We start from the raw sequence: 24,551 nt of genomic DNA, 5'->3' as shown, positions 1-24,551 counted from the left end.
GAATTTATTTGTGTATATGAGAGAGAAGAGTGTGCCAATCAATTTCTAGCGTGACGGAAGAGGGAGGAAAACTTTACTTTCTCCGCCCTATGCAAAATTTTGTGAGTTTACATCACGTCAGGCTGCAGCAAAGACCGTGCTAATTAAGGGGCCTGCTCGCCACTCTCTTCTCAAGCCGGCGCTCACTCGCAGCACAGACGCGGCTTCTCCGACTAGCAAAGCCTGCAACGAAAAATCTCAAGTTGACCCGGGAGCTGCGCAGTGCGCGCGACTCTACATCCTTCCTTCAGTCTATAGTATACGTATCAGAGGAACTCCCTCCCTCTCCCCCGCCGTTCTTCGAAGCCTTCGTAGCAATTGGCCAGTCGGGCCGGTGGAGGCGGGCTCTGAAAACAAATTACGACGGCGGGGCCTCGGTTGTGTTGGGAAGGCGGGCTTTGGGCTGATTGGCGAGCCGGAAGGCTCGAGGGGCGGACGTGATTGGTCAGGGGTGCGAAAGGTGGGCGGGGCCACGTTGAGGTGAGTTGCCAGGGCTCCGGTTGTCAAGCGGCAGCCAATCAGGGTGGGGGATGGGAGCGGGTGGTGGAGGCGGAGAGCACTGAGAGCCGTTCAGACGGAGGAGCGCGCGGGTAGGAGACAAGCAAGGCCGGCCGAGACGGGCCTCACGTCGGGGTAGGCCGTGGGTAGCCGCAGCAGCCCCCACCCGAAACCTCCCTGGAGCGGCGGCTGGCCCGGGAAGGCCTTCGGGCTGCAACCCGGGGCCGCGGCGGCCTGTTTACATTCCCTCCCCCGAGCAGGTGCTCGCCTGTCCGGCGGTGTGTGCCTCGGAGGTCCCGGTCAGGCCTCGCCGGAGGGGAGAGGGCTGCTTCTCCTCCGGGCAGCGCATGAGGTGGATGGGTGGGATCTTTCTCTCCCAGGGAAGACTTGGCTGATCTAAGAGAAGGGGTTTCCTCGGGGCTGAATGGGATCTGCTGCCCACAGCACTTTGCGGGGTGGGGGTGGGAATGTTCACAAGCTCGGCTGGCTCCCTCGGATTCGAGTCACTTGCTCTAAACACGGGTGGCTAGGAGGTGCTGACTGGGAGAGGGCCGCTGCCCTCGTGCCCTGCTATGTGGGGTTCTGGGGGGGGGGGGCGAGATCTGATTTCTGGGTCTTAAATAGGCCTTTAGCCTGATCCAGTTAAGAAGGCTCTTCTGAGAAGCTGCTGAGATCACCTCGCCTATGTCACCCATAAAAACTCCATCCTGCCTAACACCTGTAGGGATGCAGCACACATGCATTTGTTCCATAAAATTTATGTGCTGCTTGATTATAAAAGCAAAAGCTCGAAGTGTTCTACAAAAAGAATAAAGCATTGCAGTTATTAGTAAACAGAGGCAATATTTTAAAACATCAAAAAGTAATTAAGGTTGGCAGTAAGCAAAAACAAAAAATAATAATTAAAATATGTGTCAGCATCATGCGTACATGGGTAGGCTTGCTTAAGCAGACATGTTATTAGCAGGTGCCAAAAACAGTACTGTGAAAGTGGGGGCCCCACCACACTAAAATATTGATTTCTTACCAATGTGGAATAAGTATTATATGCCACCTGTAACAGAGCCAGTTCATCAGTTCTGTACAATGGGGTAGTAATCCTCAGTCTAGAAATTACATGTGTGGGTGGAAATTTGACAGTAAATTGAGGAGTGGAGCATGCAGACAAGAGTTAACTCCCTCCTGGAGGGAGGCTGTGAACAAAGTGTATTTTTGAAGGCTACCTGTCAGTTTTAGGGATCCTGCTTTCAGGATCAATTCTGTGCCCCACTGTCTGTCTCTGCAAGTACTCCCAATAGTTGTGCTAGTTGTATCCCAAAGCAACTGAATAACACCAAGTTGTCAAAGTCTGCTCTAATTTATTGATCATTGATGTAATGACAATTGTTATTGGAAGATACACAGAAAAGTACCGTAGGAGTTCCTGATCACTTACATTCCATGTTAAAAAACATAATTGGGTTGTATCCAGCCAAGTACTACTTGGAATATATCCAGTACAATTAACATACCTAACTTAGTCATGTTCATCAATTTCAGTGGGTATACTCTGAGGAGGACTAATACTGTATGCATCCCAATTCTGGAAATACAGTCATACCTTGGAAGTCGAACTTCTTACCAGTCAAACATTTTGGCTCCAAAACGCTGCAAACCCGGACGTGAGTATTTCGGTTTGCATCCAACGTGGGTTCCGTGGGTTCTGATTGGTTGCAGGAGCTTCTTGGTTTCCAGACGGTTTGGAAGTCAAACGGATTCTGTTCAACTTCCGAGGTACAACTGTACCTGTTCTAAGTTATTGTTATAAAAAAAAAAGATAAATGAAGAAACCTGCTAAGCTCTATTTTAATGTAGTTTGTTTTTCTGCTGTGTTAGCTGAACTGGTTAAAATGAACACTTTCCTCCTAGGTAACTTTAATGACTGCTTCCTGGGATTTTGCTTGCATTCTGGAAGAAATAGGCCACTGAATAAGCCTAGGATACTTATTTATATTTTAAAAATAAAAGTGCCATTGCCTTGACTGCTGCAGGACAGTTCAGAAACTTGAACCTTGTATCTGGGGGGTTGAGCCCCACACATGCTGATGAAAACAGCTTTGGGAGAAAAAAGAAGACTGCTTTCTGTAGCTGTGTGAGAATCACTGCAATGGCAGCTGCAGTTGCCACCAAGACAGCTTGGAAGCTGCGTAAGTGAAGTCCACTCTTCTGCGTTTATAAACGGGATGTGTTCAGTGCCTGCAATTTTGTCTTCCACTCCTGCTTGACAGCTTGGGTTTCAGTGTTCTCCTGATCACTAGCATCAGACTTGGAGTCAGGTACCTGGTCCAGCTGCTTAGCTGATGACTTAGTGTCTTGTGTGGAATTATATTTTAAAAATCTTACTATGGCCAGAAGGGCTTACATTCAGGCAAGTGGACATAGAATAATTAGCTTAAAAAGCTACAATACATACCAGATATGTGTACCTGTTCACATATACCTTATCAGTAAATGCCAGCTTAAATGTATTGATTTTTGTGTGGGGCTGTAATGGGAGAGATGTGGTGATGAAATGTGCTCATGTCTGTGTTTGCTTTTTTTGTATAGAGGAAATCACTGCTCACAGCAGCAATGTTTCTTCACTTGTGTTGGGCAAAAGCTCAGGTCGGCTCCTTGCAACTGGTGGAGATGATTGTCGAGTTAATATCTGGTCAATTAACAAGCCGAACTGCATTATGGTAAGGATTGGCTAATTTCTCTTTGCTTGTGGGCAATGTGAGACAGGGAGCAACCTCTGGCATTAGCTTTAGCCACCCTCCTTTCTATACAAGATCAAACATGAGAAGGGAGGTTTATTTTAATCTGTGCTTTCGGTAATTTGGCTAAATACACCTAAGTGAGCCAAAGTACAGTGCAGTTAAGGCCAAAGTGCTGAGAGAAGAACAAGTTGCATTGACTGGCGCCTCGTGGATTGTTCCTCCCTCAGTTTGAGGGACAGAGCATGATAGCAGCTTCACCCAGCAATATATTGCAGGCACTGCTGCTCAGGATATACAGCGATACCTCGAGTTACAAACGCCTCAGGTTACAAACGCTTCACATTACAAACTCCGCTAAGCTGGAAGAGTTAGAGTTGAGTTGAGAACTTTGCCCCAAGATGAGAACGGAAATCATGTGCCGGCGGCGCAGCAGCAGCGAGAGGCCCCATTAGTGAAAGCACACCTCTAGTTAAGAACAGTTTCAGGTTAAGAATGGACTTCCGGAACGAATTAAGTTCGTAACTAGAGGCACCACTGTACTACCAGGTAAAGGCGCCATTGCACTCTGGCCCTCGAAATGGTCCTGGGCGATGTATCAATACATCGCCCAGGCCTAAATATGACATTCTGGTCTCTTCAAAAACCAGGAAGTAGTTGGATCTGACATTAGCAGGGTTTCAGTCAAGTGTCCTTCCTTTGTTTTTCATGCAGATCTGGAGACATTTTCTCCACCACCACTTTGCCCCCTGTATTTTGACCTATGAGGAGCTAAGTTGAGCTATTGAGATTTGTATGAGTGGCTGCCTTAGGAGCTGTGGCTGTAGAACCCAATATATGTGTAGTCCTTTGACTTGGAAGGGCCAAAAAGCTGCAATGGTATCCCTTTCCACAGCAATGGCCAGCTTAAAATAGTTTTTCTTTTGAATGATTTTTGTTCCGATCCAACCCCTGCACTTTTTGAAAAGGGCATTTCTCTCCTCTTCTACCCCGGCCCCTCGTTTTTTGTACGGTAACTTACTAGAGCTGCAGAATTGAATCTAGAGTGGGCATTTCGACTGTTGCAGTACAGAGAGTGATGTTCTTTGTACTACTGCATAGTTTGTGGGAAGTTTGTGATGCAGCTTCATTTCATGCTAGCTGATGGAGCTGCAATTCATTATACACATATCTAGGAGTAAGTTGCTGAACTCAGTGGAATTTACTTTTGTGCAGGTAGACGTCTAGCCATAAACCTGCATTTCTGGGTGATGTGCTTAGTGCACCATCAAGAAGCACTTAATGTGGTGGCCAAGCTCTATATGGCTCTTGGCCTTTGCCTCAACCTTCCTGCAATGGGGCATGGGGATTCCCACTGTTGCAGCAAAGCTCTGTGGGGGAGGTGCTTCTGAGTGTATATTCTGCTGGATTTTATTAGTCAATTAATGACCAGTTGTTGTAACATGAAGAAGTCTTCACTGGGTGTATAAAGGAGGTCCAGTTTGGCACCAGGTGACGTGTGTGAGAAAGAGACACTTGAAGGAGGGCCTCTGGTGAACATTGGAAGGGATCAAATTTCTGTTCTTGCTGGAATACTGAAACTTCAGTTTCTGTCCACGGCTTTGAACGTGGCTTTCACCTAATCATTTCACTACTTGTGGTGTGATGAGTGTAAACATCCTAGCTGTCCTTGTTGTTGCATGCCTTCCTGTGGAGTGGGCCATCTTCAGATGATTCACTGCTGCTTTTTCATTTTGCCCAGAGTCTAACGGGTCACACCACACCCGTGGAGAGTGTGAAGATTAATACGAATGAAGAGTTGATTGTTGCGGGGTCCCAGTCAGGCTCCATTCGGATCTGGGATCTGGAAGCTGCCAAAAGTAGGTTCAGAGCCAATTCTTCTACCACTTTTCAGGTTGCCCAGCAGCCCCTTACTTAGCAAAGAGCAGAGAATGAGAGAGCGCACGCACACAAGGAAGGACGATATGCTCAACTTTGAAAACTGCAGGGGCACCTCTTCCTCCACCTAGGTGGGGGAGGTGTTGGTCCTGTTCAGATGCCAGCCCTATGAATAAGAAGAGCTGTTTTGTTTGCACTCAGATCTTTATAATTTCCCCCAATACTATTTATCCATTTGTGTTATGTTTACAGTGCTTAAGCTCAGCAGTCAACGATCTTTCCTCCATTACTTTCATAGAAAAACAGGTTTTAATTTGATGTGTTTGGTAGATGCTTGTGATTTCTATTTTAAGAGACTCTACAGGGAAACGTTAAAACATTTGTATAATTTTCTGATTTCATTCTAAACCCGATTATTTTTTTAAAAAAGAATTTTACTGAACCATTGAAATAGCAAATCTGATTTGAACTGGAAAACTATCAATCCTGCATCTTCTTAGACCATGCTTGCATCTCAATTCCCTGCCCTCCCTTTCCCATCCAGTTCTCCGTACATTAATGGGCCACAAAGCAAATATCTGCAGCCTAGACTTCCATCCTTTTGGAGGCTTTGTAGCTTCAGGATCCATGGACACCAACATTAAGGTAAGACTTTTGAGTCTCCCTCCCTCCCTGCATGTGTATTTCAGAACAGCAGGATACCCAGAGGGCTGCATATCAGTGGATGTAAGGAGCTGTTTTGTATTAAGTCAGAGTAGTTGTTGGCGTGCTCTGGCCATGGGGTCACAAAGAGTTGGACATGACTAAACAACAACAGTTGTTCATGCAGCCCAGCAATATTCTCACGGACCAGAAGCCGCTTTCCAGTGGTGTGGGCAGAGCTCTTCCCAGCCCTTTAACTATGAACCGATAGGGCACCCAAGACCTCATTTGTGTGTATTCTGCACTTCAGCTGACATCCTGTTTTTGAAATTCAAATAGTTGCATACTCTTAAGAAAATGTCCCTCAACCCCAAGACTTTTTTAATTGGAGACCGGTGCTTTGGAAGATCTTCAAGACACTTCCAAGTTGCCATTGTAAAGCTTTTGTCCATTTCCTTCATGCAGCTTTGGGACGTGAGGAGGAAGGGCTGCGTCTTCAGGTACAAGGTAAGAAGGAAAGCATATTGTATTTTGTCTGCAGGGCAACCCTCAAATCTCCTTCTGCCTCTGGAAGTTATTCCATGTCCAGTTGCTACAGTGTTTCAGTTTGGAGAGCTCATTGAGGCAATCCCACCCACAGGTTCTGGGCAGTTTACAAAATTTGCAACGTCTATTACATAATCAGGGTCTACATTTTTTGGCTGCCAGCCCTCAGGCCCCACCCAACCAAAGGAAGGGCCAGTGGGGAGAGGGGTCCATTGGGTACTGCTTCTTGAAGGTGCCCAGAGAGGCTTGATGCCATTAAACTTGCAAGTTAATATCTTCTCATCCCTTTTGTACTTTGGTACTGACCTTCACATCCACCTTGCATTATTTTTTAAAATAGGGCCCTCCAATTGAAAAGCATGCACTCACTCACTGAACTATAGCACCCCCTGCACCTCTTCCCAAAATACAACCTCTCCTCCTCCTGTCTTTCTAGCTGTCTCTGACTCGTTTCCAGGGAAACCCTTTTTCTGTGCTCAACTCCTATCCTCCAAAGTTCATGATTTCTTTCCACTGTTGATGGAGCCCTCATCTGGTCTCTAACATGCCAGCTGTCCCTCACAGCTGTTGAGAAAGGCTCCCCTCCCTCCAAAAGGAGCCCAAGTACTTGGCAAATCATTAAGCTCTTCCCTATCCAATCTCATTTTGCTTCCTTACTAGAAATGTTTGAGGCTGTATATTGGCTATGTCTAAAATGTAGCTTTCACCAACCTGGTGCCCTCCAGATGTTTTGCATTCTGGCTGGAGCTGATGGGAGTTGCAGTCCAACACATCTGGAGGGTGCCAAGTTGGCAAAGGCAGTCTAAGGGATTGTATTTTCTCTCTTAAAGGTAAAGGTACCCCTGCCCGTACGGGCCGATCTTGACAGACTCTAGGGTTGTGCGCCCATCTCACTCAAAGAGGCCAAGGGCCAGCGCTGTCCGAAGACACTTCCGGGTCACGTAGCCAGCGTGACATCGCTGCTCTGGCGAGCCAGAGCCGCACACAGAAACGCCGTTTACCTTCCCGCTAGTAAGCGGTCCCTATTTATCTACTTGCACCCAGGGGTGCTTTCGAACTGCTAGGTTGGCAGGCGCTGGGACCGAACAGCGGGAGCGCACCCCGCTGCGGGGATTCGAACCGCCGACCTTTCGATTGGCAAGCCCTAGGCGCTGAGGCTTTAACCCACAGCGCCACCCGCGTCCCCATTTTCTCTCTTGCTATATTGTAATTTCACAACATTACAGCTGTTGTGAGACATGCTCAGCCTTCATGTTTCCCGTGTGTGACCCATTATTTAATCCTGGGAGTGCCAATCTCTGCTAGGAATGAACTGGGTCTGTTTTGCCTTTACAGGGCCATACTCAAGCTGTCCGCTGTCTCCGATTCAGTCCTGACGGCAAATGGCTGGCGTCGTCTGCAGACGATCACACCGTGAAGGTACTGGCCTGATTTTGCCAGACCCCTTTGGCATTCACCTTCCTTCTTGTGGCAGATTTGGCTGCTTGCCACACCAAGAGGTGCTCTTTTGTGTCAAACAATCAGGAATGGGGTTGGGCAACCTCAAGGTTTTAAAGTTCTTTCTCTATCTAGTTGTGGGACCTGGCTGCTGGGAAGATCATGTTCGAGTTCACAGGACACACGGGGCCAGTCAACGTTGTAGAATTCCATCCCAATGAATACCTGTTGGCCTCTGGTAGCTCTGACAGGTAAAATCTTGTTGGGAAATAAGTGGTGGACAATAGCATGTAATGTGACTCATCTGCAACTTGCAATTATTTCCTGCAGATATTTATATTTTCATTTGTGGAATTGGAATAATTGTTGGTGATGACTGGAACAGCTTACCTTTGGAATTTCCTGTCTAGGGAGGCCCTTCTGGTCTCTTCATTATCCTCTTCTGGAACCTAGAACAAGGTCATAATATTGCCCATGCTTTGCCCAAAATTCAGTCTTTCGTGTTGTTTGAATTATGACAAAGCTTTTGGTAGATGTCAGCATGCTAGATTTTGGATTTTGGTATATGCTGATGGCTCTAAATCTTCTTTCACTTCCTTGAACCTTGGTGAGACTATAGAGTCTCTGAAATGATAAATGCTGGATAAATGGGCTGGATGTACTGAAGCAGGTTCAAATGGGGGTGTAGATGAACAGTGGGCCTGTTGAGTTGAGAGTAGGTGTAAAATCTGTCTGAATGGCCTTGCCGCCCCTTCTGAAGGAACAGGTTTGCTGCTCAGGGGTGATATTTGACTCAGTACTACTGCTGCAGCTGTGCCTTTTCCCAACTGCACCAGATATATTTGCTGCACCATCTTGCTGCACCATTTGGTCTCGGTCATTGCAGGAAAGTGTTTTACATAGCTCACAAACTATTTGGTTTAGAACACAGCAGCTGGGACTGACCTTAGAGAGTGGTTCTTACAGAGCTGCCCTGGTTACCAGTTGGTTTCTGGGCACTTCAGAGTGCTGTGTTTTCCTTTCAAATCCCAAAGTGCCCTAGCCTCTGGACACCTTTGCTCTTAGGTCCTGCCATGTGATTTTAAGAACGTCTGAGGAGTTTCTGATGAGGTTGCCATCATTGTCACAGATCTATTGGCTGGTCATGGCTAGAGCAAGCTTGTGTGTTAGCCCAGTTAAAGCTACTAGCCTGCTAATTTTTGTTAGGATAATTAGCCCGGTGCTGCCAGTAAATCTTCCCAAATTGATTTATTGGCTCCTCAGTCCAGCACGCTCTGCTGCGTGAACTCTTGCTTCACTCCTACAGCAGTAAAACACCTTAGCAGAATAAGCGCAGCATACGTGTGATAAAGGCTTGAATTAAACGAAGGCAGATTCTTTCCTTAAAGTCTTTTATTGCTCCGATAACATTGGCAAAAATCCATCAGAGCTCAACTGCATCTCTGCCAGCTCCTCTCACCGAGCGAGCTGCTGACACACTGACACTTTCGCTTTCACAGCACACAAAGAACATTCCAGTCTGCTCACGTCATTTCCTGGCAGACGTCCCAGGAAATCCCTCCCCTTTAGAGCCGAGGCATAGCAGTTTACCTCATACTGCTCCCAACACCCCCTCTTGCCTCGGATCGGAGGGTAGAATCGACCCTTGGTCGTCCCAAACCTAAACCTACGCAAAACTCTCCATGTCTCTGGAAGGAGAGTGGCTTCGTTAAGCCATCAGCTAGGTTCTTCGCAGAGGGACAATATTTCAGTGCTACTAATCCCTCTTGAACGCTTTGACACACATTCCGAACTCTCAGTGCTTCACAAGCTACAAGCGTTCTCTGAGCCTCTGCTCTACACTGTGGTTGCCCAGTCTCTGTGGGTTTCAAACGGTAAACCCACCTGCAACCTACTGCCTGTTTGCCTGGTGGCAGTTCAGTGAGTGAAAACACACCTAGATCCTTCATGGACTTCATCTCTTTGTCCATTGCCTTGTGCCACTCAGCTGCTTCTTCCTCAGGTAAACTCTGAATGTCCTCAAAGGACTCAGGTTCACATCTAGCTGAACCTACCCAGACACCTGAAGCCTCATACTGATCAGGAGGTCTCCTTGTCCTCGCTGATCTCCTCAGTGTGACCCTTGGTGACACTGCTTCTTCTTCCTCAACCTCAGCATCTTCCCCCTCTGACCTGCTGCGCCTCTTGGGCTTCACAGCTGGCTCAACGGGTGAAGAAGGCTCACTCTTTGGTTCAAGCTTGACTCTTGTCAGAGGAGGTGTTCCAGGTTCCCCCCTCTGAGGGAGTCTAAGTTGTCCCTGTCTTGGACTTTGTTGCTCTGGACCTTGGTCCCTTGCAACCACTTCATCATCCTCCTCTTCAGCGTCTGAGTCATAGGACTGTTGCATAACCACCTCTGGGTTTGCGTGCAGACGCTCCCAGCCTGCTTGCTCACAAAACTCTGCACTATTACTCACAACCAGTCTTGACTGATCACCACTGGGGTACGCAAACCTCCAGGCCTTTGAGCCAGGTTCATACCCTACAAAGATCATTTTCTTTGCTCTTGGCTCGCCTTTTCTGCGTAGAGCCTTTGGAATAAGCACCCAGGCTTCACAACCAAACACACGGAAGTAATTAACCTTGGGCTTTTTTCCATGCAGTTAGAAATACGGTGTATTTCCCACACTAGAGTTGTACACTCTGTTCTGTGTATGTACCACATACTTCCAAGCTTCAGACCAGAACTTTTGGGGTAGCCGAGCATCCCACAGGATCGCAGAAACTGCCTCTTGCACTGTCCTGTTTTTCCTCTCTGCCACACCATTCTGTTGCGGAGAGTAAGGAGCAGTGAGTCTGTGGCTAATCCCCTGTTCCTTGAAAAAGTCTTGCAGAGCGGATCCAGTGAATTCCGAACCTCTATCACTCTGAAAGGCCTTAACTTTGGCGGAATACATCGTCTCCACAGCTATGATCCAATCCCTAATCATTTTTGCTGCCTCAGCTTTGGTTCTCAAAGCAAATGTCCAGGCGGATCTCGAAAAATCATCAACCAGAATCAAAGAATACTTTGACTTCCCCAAAGATTCCACCGCCATTGGCCCACACAAATCTGCATGAATCAACTCAAAAGGTTGTGTGGTACGTCTCTCTGATTTCGGATAGGAGCAAGTCACAATCTTAGATTGCTTACATGCATTGCAATCTAAAAACTTGTCACAACTCTTAAAGTCACACCCTTCAGTTAAACTTGGGGCTTTTCTAAGAAATGCCCACCCCAAATGAGCAAAGCGTCTATGCCAAATATGAGCACAACCATTGTGGGGCGCTACATTCACACATTGCCCCTTGGCGTCCTCTGCGTCTTCTTCTCCTGTGGACAAAGACAGGTTAACAGTAAACAAATTGTCTTTGGCATGCACTGTATAGACATGTTTGCCATCCTTGTAGAATTCGCACTTGTCACCTGCAAAAGAAACTTGAAAGCCCTCTGTTAGCAAATCATGTACACTTAACAGACAATTGGTCAAACCAGGCACTGCAAAAGCCTTAACTTCATGCTTAAGAAAAGGACAGTAAAACAATCCAGTCTCAGTCAATCTCTTTCTGCTTCCGTCCGCAAAGGTCACATATTTTTCAGTTTCAACTGGCCTGCAATCTCTCAGCAGACAGCCAGATGTCACTAGCGAGTTCGAGGCACCACTGTCAATCACAACAGTCCAAGAGTTGTGTTGTTGACATTCCTGGGTCGCCATAGCAACAACCCCCTCCTCACTGCCCCCTTGGCTGGGGCCTGTGTTGACTTTCTTCACTGTAGCCTTTGTTGCAACTCTCTCAGTTGCCATGGAGACTGGACTTCTCTCACGCAAGTCCTCACTCCTTATCTGTACTTTCGCCAGATGTCCGACCTTGAAGGCTTCCACTGTAGACGGCTTCCCACGGGAAGATTTCTGTGCTCCTTCACGTAAACAACTCTTGGTAGCAGCCTTTGGAGAAAGAGGCTTCTCTGCGCTGTTGCTTCTTTCTGCCCCCCCACTCTCAGCACTCCTGGGGCTCCCAGGTCGATAACCTGCACCCCCTCTGGTGGGTCTGGTGGGTCTGGGGTTCCAGCTTGGGCTTGGCCCCTCTCCAGGCTTCTCAAACAGACTCATCTCAGCATCAAAGCAGCTCTCTGCAGCAGCCACAGCAGCTCTACTGCCCCCCTCTCTTGGGAGCTTCTCCCAGCCGCTCTCAGCTGGGCTCTCAGCGCCATCGTGGCTCTCTGCCCCTTCTGGCGTCGCAGCGGCCACGTCTCGGCTTAGGCCTCCCACTCCTGCTTCACAAGCTTCTTGGAGTGCTCGCCACGCTGCACTAGGCTTCCCAGCCTCTCGTACTAGGGGTAACAGGTGTACGTCCACGTTTTCCGCTAGAAACGCTAGCACACGCTGCTCTGCTGCTTTCTGCACCTCTGTGCTCTCTGCTGCCTTCTGGGGTTTCTGGACAACACCCCACAAACCTGCCCCCACTAGGGAAAGCTCCACATGAAAGCTCCACACCAGCCACGTGCTGGGGGTAAGCTTCTGACATGGCAAAGGCTCACAGCCAAAACTGTGCTTCAGAGCCATCTTCTGCCCTTCTCAGCCCCTTTCTACTCACTCAGTCTCTCAAAGGGGATATTAAAGTTTTCTGAAGCTGCCTGAGCCATGGCCCTTCCCTTCTGTAGGCTTATACTCACTCAGCCAAAACCGGGAGTCTGTGGGGCTGTTGGCTCCTTGCGTCTGAGTCTCTCCGCAGTGCCTTTGAAGATCTGACACGCGATCTCAGCCCTCCGCAGCTTCAAAGCCTTTTTCCACACGTGCTGAAGTCCATAACCTTGTTAGGATAATTAGCCCGGTGCTGCCAGTAAATCTTCCCAAATTGATTTATTGGCTCCTCAGTCCAGCACGCTCTGCTGCGTGAACTCTTGCTTCACTCCTACAGCAGTAAAACACCTTAGCAGAATAAGCGCAGCATACGTGTGATAAAGGCTTGAATTAAACGAAGGCAGATTCTTTCCTTAAAGTCTTTTATTGCTCCGATAACATTGGCAAAAATCCATCAGAGCTCAACTGCATCTCTGCCAGCTCCTCTCACCGAGCGAGCTGCTGACACACTGACACTTTCGCTTTCACAGCACACAAAGAACATTCCAGTCTGCTCACGTCATTTCCTGGCAGACGTCCCAGGAAATCCCTCCCCTTTAGAGCCGAGGCATAGCAGTTTACCTCATTACTGCTCCCAACAATTTTTCCTAGCATGCTAAGGGCTGTCAAAAGAGGAACAGAGAGCTCTTTTCCTCTTCCCCCAACCTACAGACATGGGGGCTTCCCTCCTCTGGCAGCCCACTTGGTTTCTCTGCTGGCCACAGACGAGAGTAACTGAGTGCTCTGTTCCTTGCCTGGAATCCCAGACACTCATCTACACCTGTTTGTTTTTTGCGCTCCATCCTTATTTTTATTAGGACCACAGACTGTTGCTAGAAACAAAGACCAACAAATAATGAAGTGTTGGATTAACTCCTGCTTGCCTTGGGCCTAGGAGATCACATAGGTGTTTTTTTCCCTGTCTTGCAGAACGGTCAGGTTCTGGGACTTGGAGAAGTTCCAGGTGGTGAGCTGCATTGAAGAGGAGGCCACTCCTGTCAGGTACATCGGACTTGGGCAGTGATTTGTGTCAAGAGGCATGAGGGCATGTTCTTGCTTTGTGTGACTTTGCTGTGGGGATCCCAGACTCTTAATGCTCTTTCAGTTCCAAGCTCTGGTTTGGCCACATGGCTGAAGCGAGGAATGCATGCAGTTAAAGGCTAGCAGAGATTGTGACCATCTCCTGACATAGAATATCAGTGGCACACCTTGTTTTGCACCCGTGTCTGGATGACCTGCACATTCACTTTCCCCCTCTCCCCTTCAGGTGTGTGCTGTTTAACCCCGATGGCTGCTGCTTGTATGCTGGCTGCCATGATACCCTGAGAGTGTATGGCTGGGAGCCTGAGCGCTGTTTTGATGTGGTCTTGGTGAATTGGGGCAAGGTGGCTGATTTGTCTATCTGTAACAATCAACTGGTGAGTGACTGAAGGGGCAGGAAGGGACTTGGGTTTCCTGCTCTGCTAGTGGGTGCAACAAGTGGACATGCCACAAGTTGTGCTTCTGACACTGGCAGTAGCATGGCAGGGCCATTCCTAGTGCACACTTGGCCCCTGAATCTTGCAAATGGACCCCGAGTCATCTCCTCCTCATGTCTTTTGGTAGTTTTCATTTTGAGTTTGCTTCCCGTTCCCCTCACATGGTTGCCAAGGTGGATTCTTGTTGACTTCCCAGAGCACTTTGGCTGCAAACCTAATGTAAAGTTGACTTGCACAGAACATGACTTCTTTTCTGTTCTTCACAGATTGGTGTTTCTTTCACACAAAGCACAGTCTCTTCCTTTGTGGTGGACCTCAGCCGAGTCACAAAATGTGGGCCTGGCACCCGTGGACTGATCCGGGATGACAAGCCTCTCACTCAGCCCTTGCCGGCAGGCTCTTCCCTTCGACGCATCTACGACAGGCCAACGACGACATGCAGCAAACCCCAAAGGCAAGGAAGGAAGACTCTTCTTAGAGGTGGCAGCCCCTGTATGCCAAAGGATTTAGAGATGGAAACTGAAAGCAAAGGGATGTTCTCAGTGGTTTCTGTGTGGTCCCCTCCATTGGTCCTGGGTTGTTTTTTTAGAAAAACTTGTTTGCCTATTTTTTTGTGCATGGCTTTAAAAGAGGATTAGCCAAATTCGTGGAAGATAAAGCCATCAGTGGCTACTAGCCACGGTGACAATGTTGTTGGTGGTAGAATGCCTCTGAATACCTGTTGCTGGGAATCCTAAGAGGGGAGAGGGCTGCTCTTGCTCTTGGGTCCTGCTTGTGGACATCCAGTTGGCCATTCAGGGGAAAATAGGACGCTGGGTTTCAGAAACAGCTGAAGGAGCATCTCCACCTCCATCATTCAGCCATCATTGGCTAGTTTTTAATGTTTGACATTTTTATATGTACTGGAAGCCTCCCAGAATGGCTGGGGAAACCCAGCCAGATGGGCGGGGTATAATAATAATAATAATAATAATAATAATAATAATAATAATAAGCCCCCATTGGCTTCAGGGCTGTTCTGGTATTCTTATATCTGTGGTTTAATGACAGAATGAAACACAACTCAGAGAGCGAGAGGCGCAGTCCAAGCAGTGAGGACGACAGGGAAGATAAGGAATCCACAGCGGAGATCCAGAACACAGAAGACTACAATGAGATCTTCCAGCCAAAGAATCCCATAAGTGAGTGCTGCTGAAGTAATTTGTGTGATGCCACAAAGCAAACCAAGGTGTCTTGTGCTGTTTTCCCCATTTTGTAATATTCAATCTTTGTGTGGCAGTTGTGAACAAGCATGTGACTCCCCCACAGTTGTTTTAATTTACCGTTGCCTCCAAAGACTTTCAAGGGGCAATCTTAGGTTCACAACTTGCTACTGAATATTGTGTTCTGGCATGGTCAGTCATTTAGAGGTAGAGTACTAGCATCTAAGTTTTCAACATGTATTTGTTAAAGTATTTGCACACCATCTTTTGTACAAATACATCTGAGGGCAGTCCACAGTGAGAATTTACATCTGAAAATATAACTTACACTGCCCCCACCCCCACCAGCAAAAAGCCCCACACCAAAACACTGCGATTTGGAGCCATACTTAACTAGCTGAACATAAGTCACATTGAAGTCATTATTAACTTGTCCCATTGATTTAAGTACAACTAGTTTAGTCTGAATCCTACCCAGTATTCCCAGGATGCATCTTTAGCACATGGAATGGTTGTTGCTGTCTCTTGAAAAGAAATGTGGGAAGGAGTGAAGAGGCATAACTGTACCCACTTCTTCCTCAGAGGGAGAAATATTTATTAATCCCTTTACCTGTAATGCAGAAGTGTTACTGCCATAGTGGAAACAAGCTGTAGACTCATGAAGGTGACACCACAGGATCCTCTAATTTCTTGTGTAACTTAAATGGAGTGCAAGCTTGGGGGCTTTATTTTTTTGTCTTTTTCAGCTCGAACTCCACCTAGCAAGAGTGAACCTTTTCCTGCACCTCCAGAGGATGGTGAGTTGGAATTTCTTTTTCAAGTATTGAGAAAGAACCAGAGAGGATCTCCATACAGCTACTGTATTGCTGGCTTCACATGGACATTTACAATGTCTACGTTGCTGGGGGAAGTTATGAGTTATCTTTTTCTCGAGTTCGGATTCTTCAGCTTTGCCTCCAAAGGGCAGCGTGTCGCCCTTGGGGCAAAAGAGCCGTGGACTGTCTTGGGTGGGAGTGGCAGGAGCCTTTGAGCCCAGGGCCATAGAGCCCAGGGTCTTTGACTTCTAGGGCAGAGCTCTCGCCTGCTGCCACTATTTGTGCAGTCTTGATAGTAAGAAAACATAGTTTTTCTTCCCTTCAGAGCCCATGGTTGCCAAAGAAGCCTCAAGGCTCAGTCAAGTGGCAGATATTCCGACTCCGTTGCCAAGCCAAGAGAATGTAAGTGCCTTGCATCCATTGGTGTGCCCTTTCCTCTTCCTGCTTTCCCCCACCCTGGCTCCAGAAATAATGGTGCCTCTATCCCAGGATTTCCCAGACTTGGGTCTCCAGCTCTTTTGGGATTACAACTCCCATCATCCCTAGCCTGCAGGCCCAGTGGTCAGGGATGATGGGAAATGTAGTCCAAAAACAGCTGGAGGCCGAAGTTTGGGAAACCCTGCTCTAGCAGCATGAAAAAGAGGCAGTGGCCTGTCACTGTGTTCTAAGCAAGGAAGTCCAGACCAGCCATTGCCAACCTCCAGGTGTGTTGGACTACGACTCCCATTATTTGTAAAGGAGTTGTAGTCCAAAACATCTGGAGGGCTCCAGATTGGGAAAGGCTGGGCTCAGTGGAGGAATTTTTAATTACTATAATGTTTTTTTTTATTAAAAAAATTACACACCACTTAATTGCCAAAACCTCGTAAGTGGTTTTGAAAGGCCTTCCCCTGCAGATCTTGATTCTGGTGGTTGGAATTCCCTGCAAGCTTCTTTCTTACAGCCAAATGTGGTGGAGGTGGGGTGGGGGGCAAGATGAGACCCAGGGATTTCCTGAGCAGATCCTATCTTGCACCTGATCCTTAACTTCATTTGAAGTGCTCCAGGTGCCTTGGAGCTGACCACTCAGAAGTTGCCAATAGCCTCTAGTGGGTCTGCTTAGAAAATGGAGGAATGCATCAAGTCCTTTGTTGACATGCCATGGAGGATCAGTGGTGCTCAGTATGTGGTGCTCAGTATAGCCAGGTGGTTGCAAATATGGTATCAAAGCTTACAGCCTAGGTGTGTCTGCCCTGACTCCATCTCCACTTCCCACAGCAGCCTGACCCTATTCAGAGGTCGCCAATAGCATCCTCGACCCCCAAGACCAAGGTTGAGCCATCTGTGATCCCTGCAGCCAGGAATGAGCCTATCGGGCTGAAGGCCTCTGACTTTTTGCCAGTAAGTTTCTTCCCTGTAGAAGAGGGATTGGGAACGACAAGTGGCTGTCACCTGGGCAGGGAGGAAAGTCTAGTGATTTGCCTGTCCTGCGTACCCTGCTCTTTGGCTGCTTCAGAAGTTTTTAGCAGGTGTCAAAAAGGGGACAGTGAAGATGCCTTCTTTATGTCAATAGGCAGGGAGTTCCAAAGTGTGGGTGCTGCTGCACTAAAGTAGCAATTTTGTATTGTGGCCCTTGTAACAGTGCCAGTTCCACAGATCAAAGTGGTCAAAAGGTCACAGACGGGGTAAGGCAATCCCGCAGGTAAACTGGTCCACAAAAGAAGGGGTAATGTTTAGATGGAAGGACATCAGAAACTAGCCTTTAGCAAGAGCATGGATGGTAGCAGACCCCTCCCTGGCTAAACACTTTAGATATTACTCAGCAAGGGTACAAATAATTTAATTGTATGGCTAGTGATTTGGTTGGGTAGTAAATAGTATGATTGAATCAAGACAAAAAGTAGAGCCAGCCAGCCATTCTGGACAAATCAAAGGTAATCTTATCAAGGAGACAGTAGAAAAGAATTCACAGCCCAGCATCCCCATCTTTCCAATTGTAGTGATAGACCTAATATGTTCTATTCTTTTAACAGTAATGTTTCTGCCTCTAGTTGTGTTAAGTAAAACTGTAATAAACTATACAAAAAGGTATAATTTATGTGTTTGTGTGCGTAATGCATTACAAATTAGACCATCAATGCCAAGTTCCCTTTCCTTTCTGTCCTTGCAGGCTGTGAACAACCAAAACCTGGCAGAGATTGTGGATGAAGAGGCCATGTCCCAAATCCGGAAGGGACACGAGACCATGTGTGTGGTGCTTACCAGCCGCCACAAGAACTTGGACACCGTGAGGGCCGTGTGGAGCACTGGAGACATCAAGGCAAGTGGCCTTTTTGTTGCCTTTGTTAAGCAGCACAGTGCCAGGGGCTTTGGGTTTAGCAGGTCCAGATCTCAAACCTCCCACCGCTGTCAGCTTGGATACAAAAAGCTTGAAGTTTCATTGTTATCAGTTGACCAAGAGAGATGCAGATGATGAATGAGCATCTTTTGCTCCAGCTGGGGAGAGGGGCTGCTTTGGGAGCAGGCCCTGTGCCTTTTAAGAAGGCTCCTGTTCTTCCTGCTGACCTTGGGCAGCCAACACATCCCTTTATTCGGGCCAAAATATTTGAAATTTGGGGTGGGGGTGGGGAGTCTGCAGTAGGAATACGTTCCACAAGTTGGTTATGATGGTGTAATCAGCAGCATCTCACCTTCCCATGCTGGAAGGAGAGGGCTTCCACACAGTCTTGCTCTACCTGACAAGGAGGTAGCCCAGAACCATTCTCAGCAGTGGGGTGGGTGGCAGGACTGTGACCTGCAAGGAGACCCCGTAACTCAAGATGTGAGACAGGCTCAGAATAGGCATTCACATTCTCTCTTGTGGATGCCATTCCTACTAGAGGAGGCTGCCTGCTTGCTCTCCACTCAGAAGGAGCATTTCCATGGCCACATTATCCCTGTCACTTGCATGAGCCTTGAAATTCCATGAAGAATTGTGCTAATTTTTGGTGGTCTGTCAAGTGCCTCAGTGGTCTTTAGGGGATGCTCCCTCTCAAGATGTCTGCTGGCTGCCCCCTGGGGGGCCTTGGTGTGTTCTGGCAGCTTCTCAGCCAGTGCTTGTCTTAGTCTGGAGATGAGCTTCGGGATGAGAAATGGCTCTTACAGCCCCTGAGGCAGGATCTTCCCTGGGTTGAATTCTTCCTGCCTAAGAGAGCATCATCATGGCAGGGCACCCTGTTCCTATTTGCTTAACAAAATATAGTCTGCTGTGTATAAAGAGACACTTTTGTCCGATGGAAGGGCTGAAACCTGCATGGCTGATCCCCTCTGCCAAAGGCTGTGTATAGATGTAGCTGAAAGCCTTGGAAGACGTTCTGCTTTACCACCACTTGGCTTGCCTTCATGATGTCTATATCTAGGAGACTTGCCCTCATCCTGATTTGCCTCTCTTGCCTTTTCTCAGACATCTGTGGACTCCGCAGTGGCCATCAATGACCTCTCCGTTATGGTGGACCTCCTGAACATCGTCAACCAGAAGGCGTGAGTTCCAGTTTGCTTTCCTCCCTCAAGGGAATGCTTTCTGCCATGTGGGTCAGGATCCTCTTCTCTTCTTGGGTAACCTACAAGTGCCTCTTCACTTCTTGAGTGGAGGTTGTGGCCAACAGTTACCCACAGGATCCCAGGCCTTTTTCTTGGCAGCCCCCATGTCCTGCCCCATGAAAACTTGTGTGGGACTTGGTGGTGCCACCTGGTGCTTACACCTGCTAGCCCTGTGCTGAGCTTGGAGCCATGGCATAACTCAGATCCCTCATGAGGACTCCCTGGGCTGAGAGTCATCCGCTGTCTCATCCTTTGGCTCCTTTCTGCCTTGGGGTGAGCAAATGAAGCTTCTTTGTCCTGAATGAGGTCCATCTAGCCTGAGACCAGCAGCTGCTCTCTGGCTAAGGTCTCTGGAGTGTTCTGCAGGTCAGAGGGGTTTGCTGTTGCAGGGCAGGGCTTGGGGTATCTCTCTGGAGCCTGTATTCTCTTTCCAGGTCTCTTTGGAAGCTGGATCTGTGCACAGTCATCTTGCCTCAGATAGAGAAACTTCTGCAAAGCAAATATGAAAGGTGAGTCTTCTGACAAATGTACGTCCTTGAGTAAGAAGAGTGCCTGATCAGTCAAGTGCTTTATTGGCTAGCTGTAGCCAGCAGCTTTTGAGAGCTTTGTCAACTTGTATTTGATGACGGTCCTGATGAAGTGGCAGTAGCTGCTGCACACCTGTGTGTTAATGTCTTGTACATTTTTCTTATTCTTGGAGGGAGTGGGGCTGTGACTTGCCCAAGCATCTCTGCAGGCCTGGAGGTGGGCCAGCAGGGAAGCAGGCCTGCCAGCTTTGGGCTTATCACAACTTCACTTTGCAGGTGCTGAACAGAAGGGGACCATTGCCCACTTTGCTGTCGACATGGTCCCAGCGCACTTTTATATTGGGCAGGGTTCCCCCTCTGCCCAAATTTGGTGTCATGTTTGAAGCTTTAAATAATGAGGGGATGTCACCAGAAGAAATAAGCACTGAGAAGGGGCCATCCTAAAGTAGGCTGCCCCACCATCCAACATGAGAAGTTTGCAGTTCAAGCAGGAGTTTCCTAAGACTGTTGGATGTTGAGTTTTTTCCTCTTTTGCTTTACTAACCACCAAGCTGTGGTTTTCAGGGAGTGATTCCTCTGCCCCAATATTAAAACCACTTCAAAACCTGAGTAGTTGCAGCATCTATGTGTACATCACTTTGTGTTGACGCTTATATACAATTGTGTCACCCCCTCCAGGGGTGCGTGTACACACACAAATTCTGCCTCGGTGTTTTGTTTTGTGGAAGTGATTCAGAAATCCCTGCAGCAGTGTGGTTGCATTTTGAAGAAGGAAGTGGGTGAGAAGCAGTTCATGTGAATATCAATTGCTTTTAACAGCAGCCTGCTGGGCAGATGCAGGCTGCCCAGCAGAAAAGCCTTCCTGCATCCAGATTTACAAGAAAAGAAACTGGAAGGACAACTGATTTTGCTGTGGCTCTGCCCTTCCTCCTTCACCTGCTTCTCCACTTGGATTTTAGGTTTAGCTGTGAAAACATTTGTCCTATTCTGATTCTCCTTGTTCTCTTGTCAGTTACGTCCAGACAGGCTGCACTTCTCTGAAGTTGATCCTGCAGAGGTTTCTGCCCCTGATCACAGACATCCTTGCTGCGCCGCCATCCGTGGGGGTGGACATTAGCAGAGAAGAGAGGTAGGGTGGCATCCCTGTTGTTTCTGTTCCTATGTTGCAAACCCTATCAGAACCGTCCCCAGTACCAATTTAGCCTCCTTGCAAACCTGAATCCCACAGCTAGCTCGGTCACACTTGCCCACAGAATCTTGAACAGTTCCAGTTTGTTGCTTTTAGGCTGGAAATATCTGGGCTCCCTCCCACACAACTGCCTCTATCTACTGGGGGGGGGGTGCAGAAGGGGAAAATCTCATTTGACTTCTGCCAGTAAAGCCTGTATGCCTTGCTGCTGCCTTGCACTGGCTAGCAATCAGCAGGTATGCACTGAAAGCTGGACCTTTTTAGTTGTGGTGTGGGTTTAATATTCCCGTTGGGCCAAACTGATCACATGCCTTCTCTGTTTTCCAAGAACCTTTTTGTTTGTTTATCTACCATGCTCTTTACTTTTGTTTAGCTGCTGCTGCTTCAAGAGCATGTTCTGAATTTAACAGTTCGGTATTTTTCTTGTTGTGAAATGCAGAAGAGCAGGGCATCTAAATAATATTAATAAAATGTTGGTGGATGTTGATCAGTCATGGTAGCCCCTCCGTTCCTTCATCCCAGTCTCTCTTTCCCATTGACAGGCTTCACAAATGCCGCCTGTGCTACAAGCAGCTGAAAAACATCAGCAACATCATCAAGAACAAATCTGGACTCAGTGGCCGCCATGGCAGTGCCTTCCGTGAGCTGCACCTCCTGATGGCTGTCCTTGAGTGATGGGGTGGTGCCCTTCATCCATCCACACATACCGCCTGAGGCTCGTCTTCCCTCCATGGCCTCTCACTCCAGCCACTTTGGGTAGTTTTGTTTGGTGTCCATCTCTCCACAGTTCTCCAGGAGGTAAGGGTTGGGTGCTCCATGTTCAGTGCCTTACAGGCTACATTGCAAACCGGACTGTCCTGCTGTGGCACAGCCCCCCTGCCTTTCTGTGTACATAGCTGCCTTGGGCGGGGGGCAGCAAATGGGAATGCTGTGTTAGAATCCAACCATGAACAGCATCTCTAGACCCTGGCAACCAACAGTGCTTGGGACCAACTCCCTAGTGATGAGCCCGGCCCTGCTTCCTTTCCATCCCTACTGTGGTGGGACTTGAGGCAGGAGTGGGTGGGACTGTGCAGCTTAGTCTCTTGGGCTGGAGGAGTTGAGGCCCACATTGCTGCCCCCCCCTCTTGTTTTGCTCCATGGTGGAAAGGCTCGATACTGAGGAATGGCCTGCTCTTTCCCCTTCATCTCTTGTTAATACGCTGCAGTCTGCTGTTCATAAACTGATAAGTTATGATGAATTTCATTAAAACGTTTGTAACTTTATTTTGAAAAACAGTAGTTTTGTGTCTTTCCCCTTCCGTAGCCCATAATTTTGTTTAGGTTACAGATTCATATTCTAACTCCCACAAGAGGAAAGTCTTACAATGCTTTACTTTATATATTATGCCCATTTTTTCTTTAAAATGAAAGTGACCCTTGGCCCCCAAAGTGACCTAGGAAAAGCAGAGAGGAAGCGGGTAGCTCCAGCTCTGTTTACCCCAGCAGCCCACAGACATACCCAGAGGTTTTTCTCCTGGTTTGTGGAGTCAAGTATGGAGGGGGTGAACGCCCTCTGGTGTTGGATGTCTGCTAATGACAAAGTTAAGTCCAATTTGTAGACTAAATCCACCCCAGAGGCAAATTTTATCCACTTGTGTCAAAAGGAAAATGTTATAGCTGTTTATGAAAGCAGATGGGAGGAAACAGCTTTGTTAAAAATGATTTGAATCTGAATTAAGTTGCATCAGATAGACCACAGATTGACTCAGAACAGATTGGGCTGATGAACAAAGCAACAGATACATATCCAAATTGAATCTTTTGGCTCGTGAACACCCTTAGTAAATGCCAGTTTACAACTTGCCATTTTAGTCTGATCTCCCTACATGCTACTTCCTTTGTGTGTTTTGTCTATTTAATTTTATATGCCTGATGGCATGTCATTTAATTCTATAAAGTGCTCAGCACTAGCACTGTATTGAATTGTTGAGTGGTGTGAGCTTACATTTGGAGTAAGTTCATTATTTGAAAGTGAGAAAACTAGGGATACTCAAGGTATTTGATGTATATATTCCAGAGTGAATTCACTTGGCACACATCATGGGTGGGATCCTTGGAGACCCAAGGTGTCCCCCCCTTTTTTTAAAAAGGCAGACCATAGATCACCTCATAACAATTAAATTTGCAGAGAAATGCATACTTGAGACTTCTAAAAAAATACACATAGAAAAATGAGAGAAAACAGAAGGAACATAGACAAAAGTGACATGGACTGAAAATAAACAGATATATCCTTAAATACTATAATAAAAACAAATAGGAGCAAATAAGTAATTCTGTATGTTACAGGGACAATGATCCCTTCTGCGGAGTTCATTGGAGGATTTCTAATCACCTGGAGTATGAGGGAGGAAAGATGAAATTCAGAGAAAATGCCTTTAGTCCCAGCTATTCTCATAGCTGCTCTGGCCTAGCCAACTACTCATTGTGTGAAGTGAGTACTAGTGTTGCAGGTTAAGCTCTGCCCTAGTCCAGCTGAATTTTGCTTCCAATACTGCTTTTCTGTTACAAGGAAGACCGCTGAGTTGTTCGTTTTATAAAAAGCAGAAACACATGGTGCTTGGAAGCCACATCTTGGTGCAAAGAGTTTATTAAATTAAAAAATCAATGCAGAGGGCCCAAAGGATGGGAATGGGTCTAGGACCTCCATTCTCCCTTTAAAAATATAGTAAAATTCACCTCATGTCAAATAGGCAGATGAACCATCTCCTGAAGTCCAGTTGCATCCAAGCCCAAGTCCATCCATTGCCAGCAACGGAGGAGGTACAAGAGGGGGCTGGCATGTCACCTTCTCTCAGGATGGGAGTGTGTCTGATGGAGAGACCCTTCGCAATTCAAGGGCTGGCAGGTGGCACCACCCTTCTTTTTGCTGTGGCTTCCCTTTCTTTGTGTCTCCCAAATCAGTGTCCATTAGCCTCTGAGGTGGGCAAGAAAACGAGTAGTCTCTTTAAAAAGTATTCATGGTTTCTGAAACTCCTTTCAAAAAAGCATGTTCCTCAAATCAGCTGCTTCACACAGGGATTGGCCTCAGTTTCCCTAAAAAACAAACACCACAAGGGAAAATATTAGGGCACTTTGCTTTCTACTTCTACACTGCATCCATGGTGAGTGCCAACCACCTCTTTGCTACATGCATAACAGGTCACCCATGAGTGGCAGCTGGCCAGGCTCCAGCCAAAACCTCTGTGCAGAATGTCATGTGTCATGCTAATTAAGTTTAAAAAATCCAAAACTAAAAGAATTTACAAATTGTGTTCTATAATCTAATGGCAAATGATCCTTCAAGTTATGATTACTGCGTTATTGATTCTTGCACAGGAAGAGT

At 47.3% G+C, this 24,551-nt stretch overlaps 2 protein-coding genes across 24 annotated transcripts in view; one reads left to right on the top strand and one right to left on the bottom strand.

The window, feature by feature from the left end:
• On the top strand, nt 1-22,450 carry KATNB1 (katanin regulatory subunit B1). Of its 8 annotated transcripts, none has more exons than XM_083452899.1 (21): nt 1-519; nt 2,077-2,198; nt 2,446-2,723; nt 3,124-3,254; nt 5,014-5,131; nt 5,695-5,795; nt 6,258-6,299; nt 7,674-7,757; nt 7,911-8,026; nt 13,346-13,417; nt 13,683-13,833; nt 14,160-14,347; nt 14,944-15,074; nt 15,842-15,892; nt 16,236-16,312; nt 17,168-17,290; nt 18,060-18,209; nt 19,332-19,408; nt 19,903-19,977; nt 21,008-21,124; nt 21,727-22,450. In XM_083452899.1, the coding sequence occupies exons 3-21, from the start codon at nt 2,684-2,686 to the stop codon at nt 21,857-21,859; spliced, it is 1,977 nt and encodes a 658-aa protein (XP_083309025.1). In that variant the 5' UTR covers nt 1-519; nt 2,077-2,198; nt 2,446-2,683; the 3' UTR covers nt 21,860-22,450. The 8 variants fall into 8 exon arrangements, with proteins under 8 accessions (XP_083309025.1, XP_083309030.1, XP_083309023.1 ...); XM_083452897.1 differs by having other exon boundaries at nt 518-672; XM_083452902.1 differs by lacking the exon at nt 1-519 and adding an exon at nt 548-672 and having other exon boundaries at nt 17,171-17,290.
• KIFC3 (kinesin family member C3) overlaps nt 22,426-24,551 on the bottom strand; it is a 34,258-nt gene continuing 32,132 nt past the window's right edge. For 15 of the 16 annotated variants that reach the window (XM_083452867.1, XM_083452872.1, XM_083452879.1 and 12 more), the window contains one exon: nt 22,426-24,262. In XM_083452867.1, the coding sequence (XP_083308993.1) occupies nt 24,237-24,262 (26 nt within the window). In that variant the 3' untranslated portion in view covers nt 22,426-24,236. The remainder of the gene's footprint in view (nt 24,263-24,551) is intronic. The other variant, XM_083452868.1, reaches the window with a different exon arrangement.

Source organism: Podarcis tiliguerta, assembly GCF_965153285.1.
Source record: "Podarcis tiliguerta genome assembly, chromosome: 8".
NCBI lineage: Eukaryota > Metazoa > Chordata > Lepidosauria > Squamata > Lacertidae > Podarcis > Podarcis tiliguerta.
Note: the sequence above shows the minus strand (reverse complement) of the source record. Positions and strands in the feature narration are given on the sequence as shown.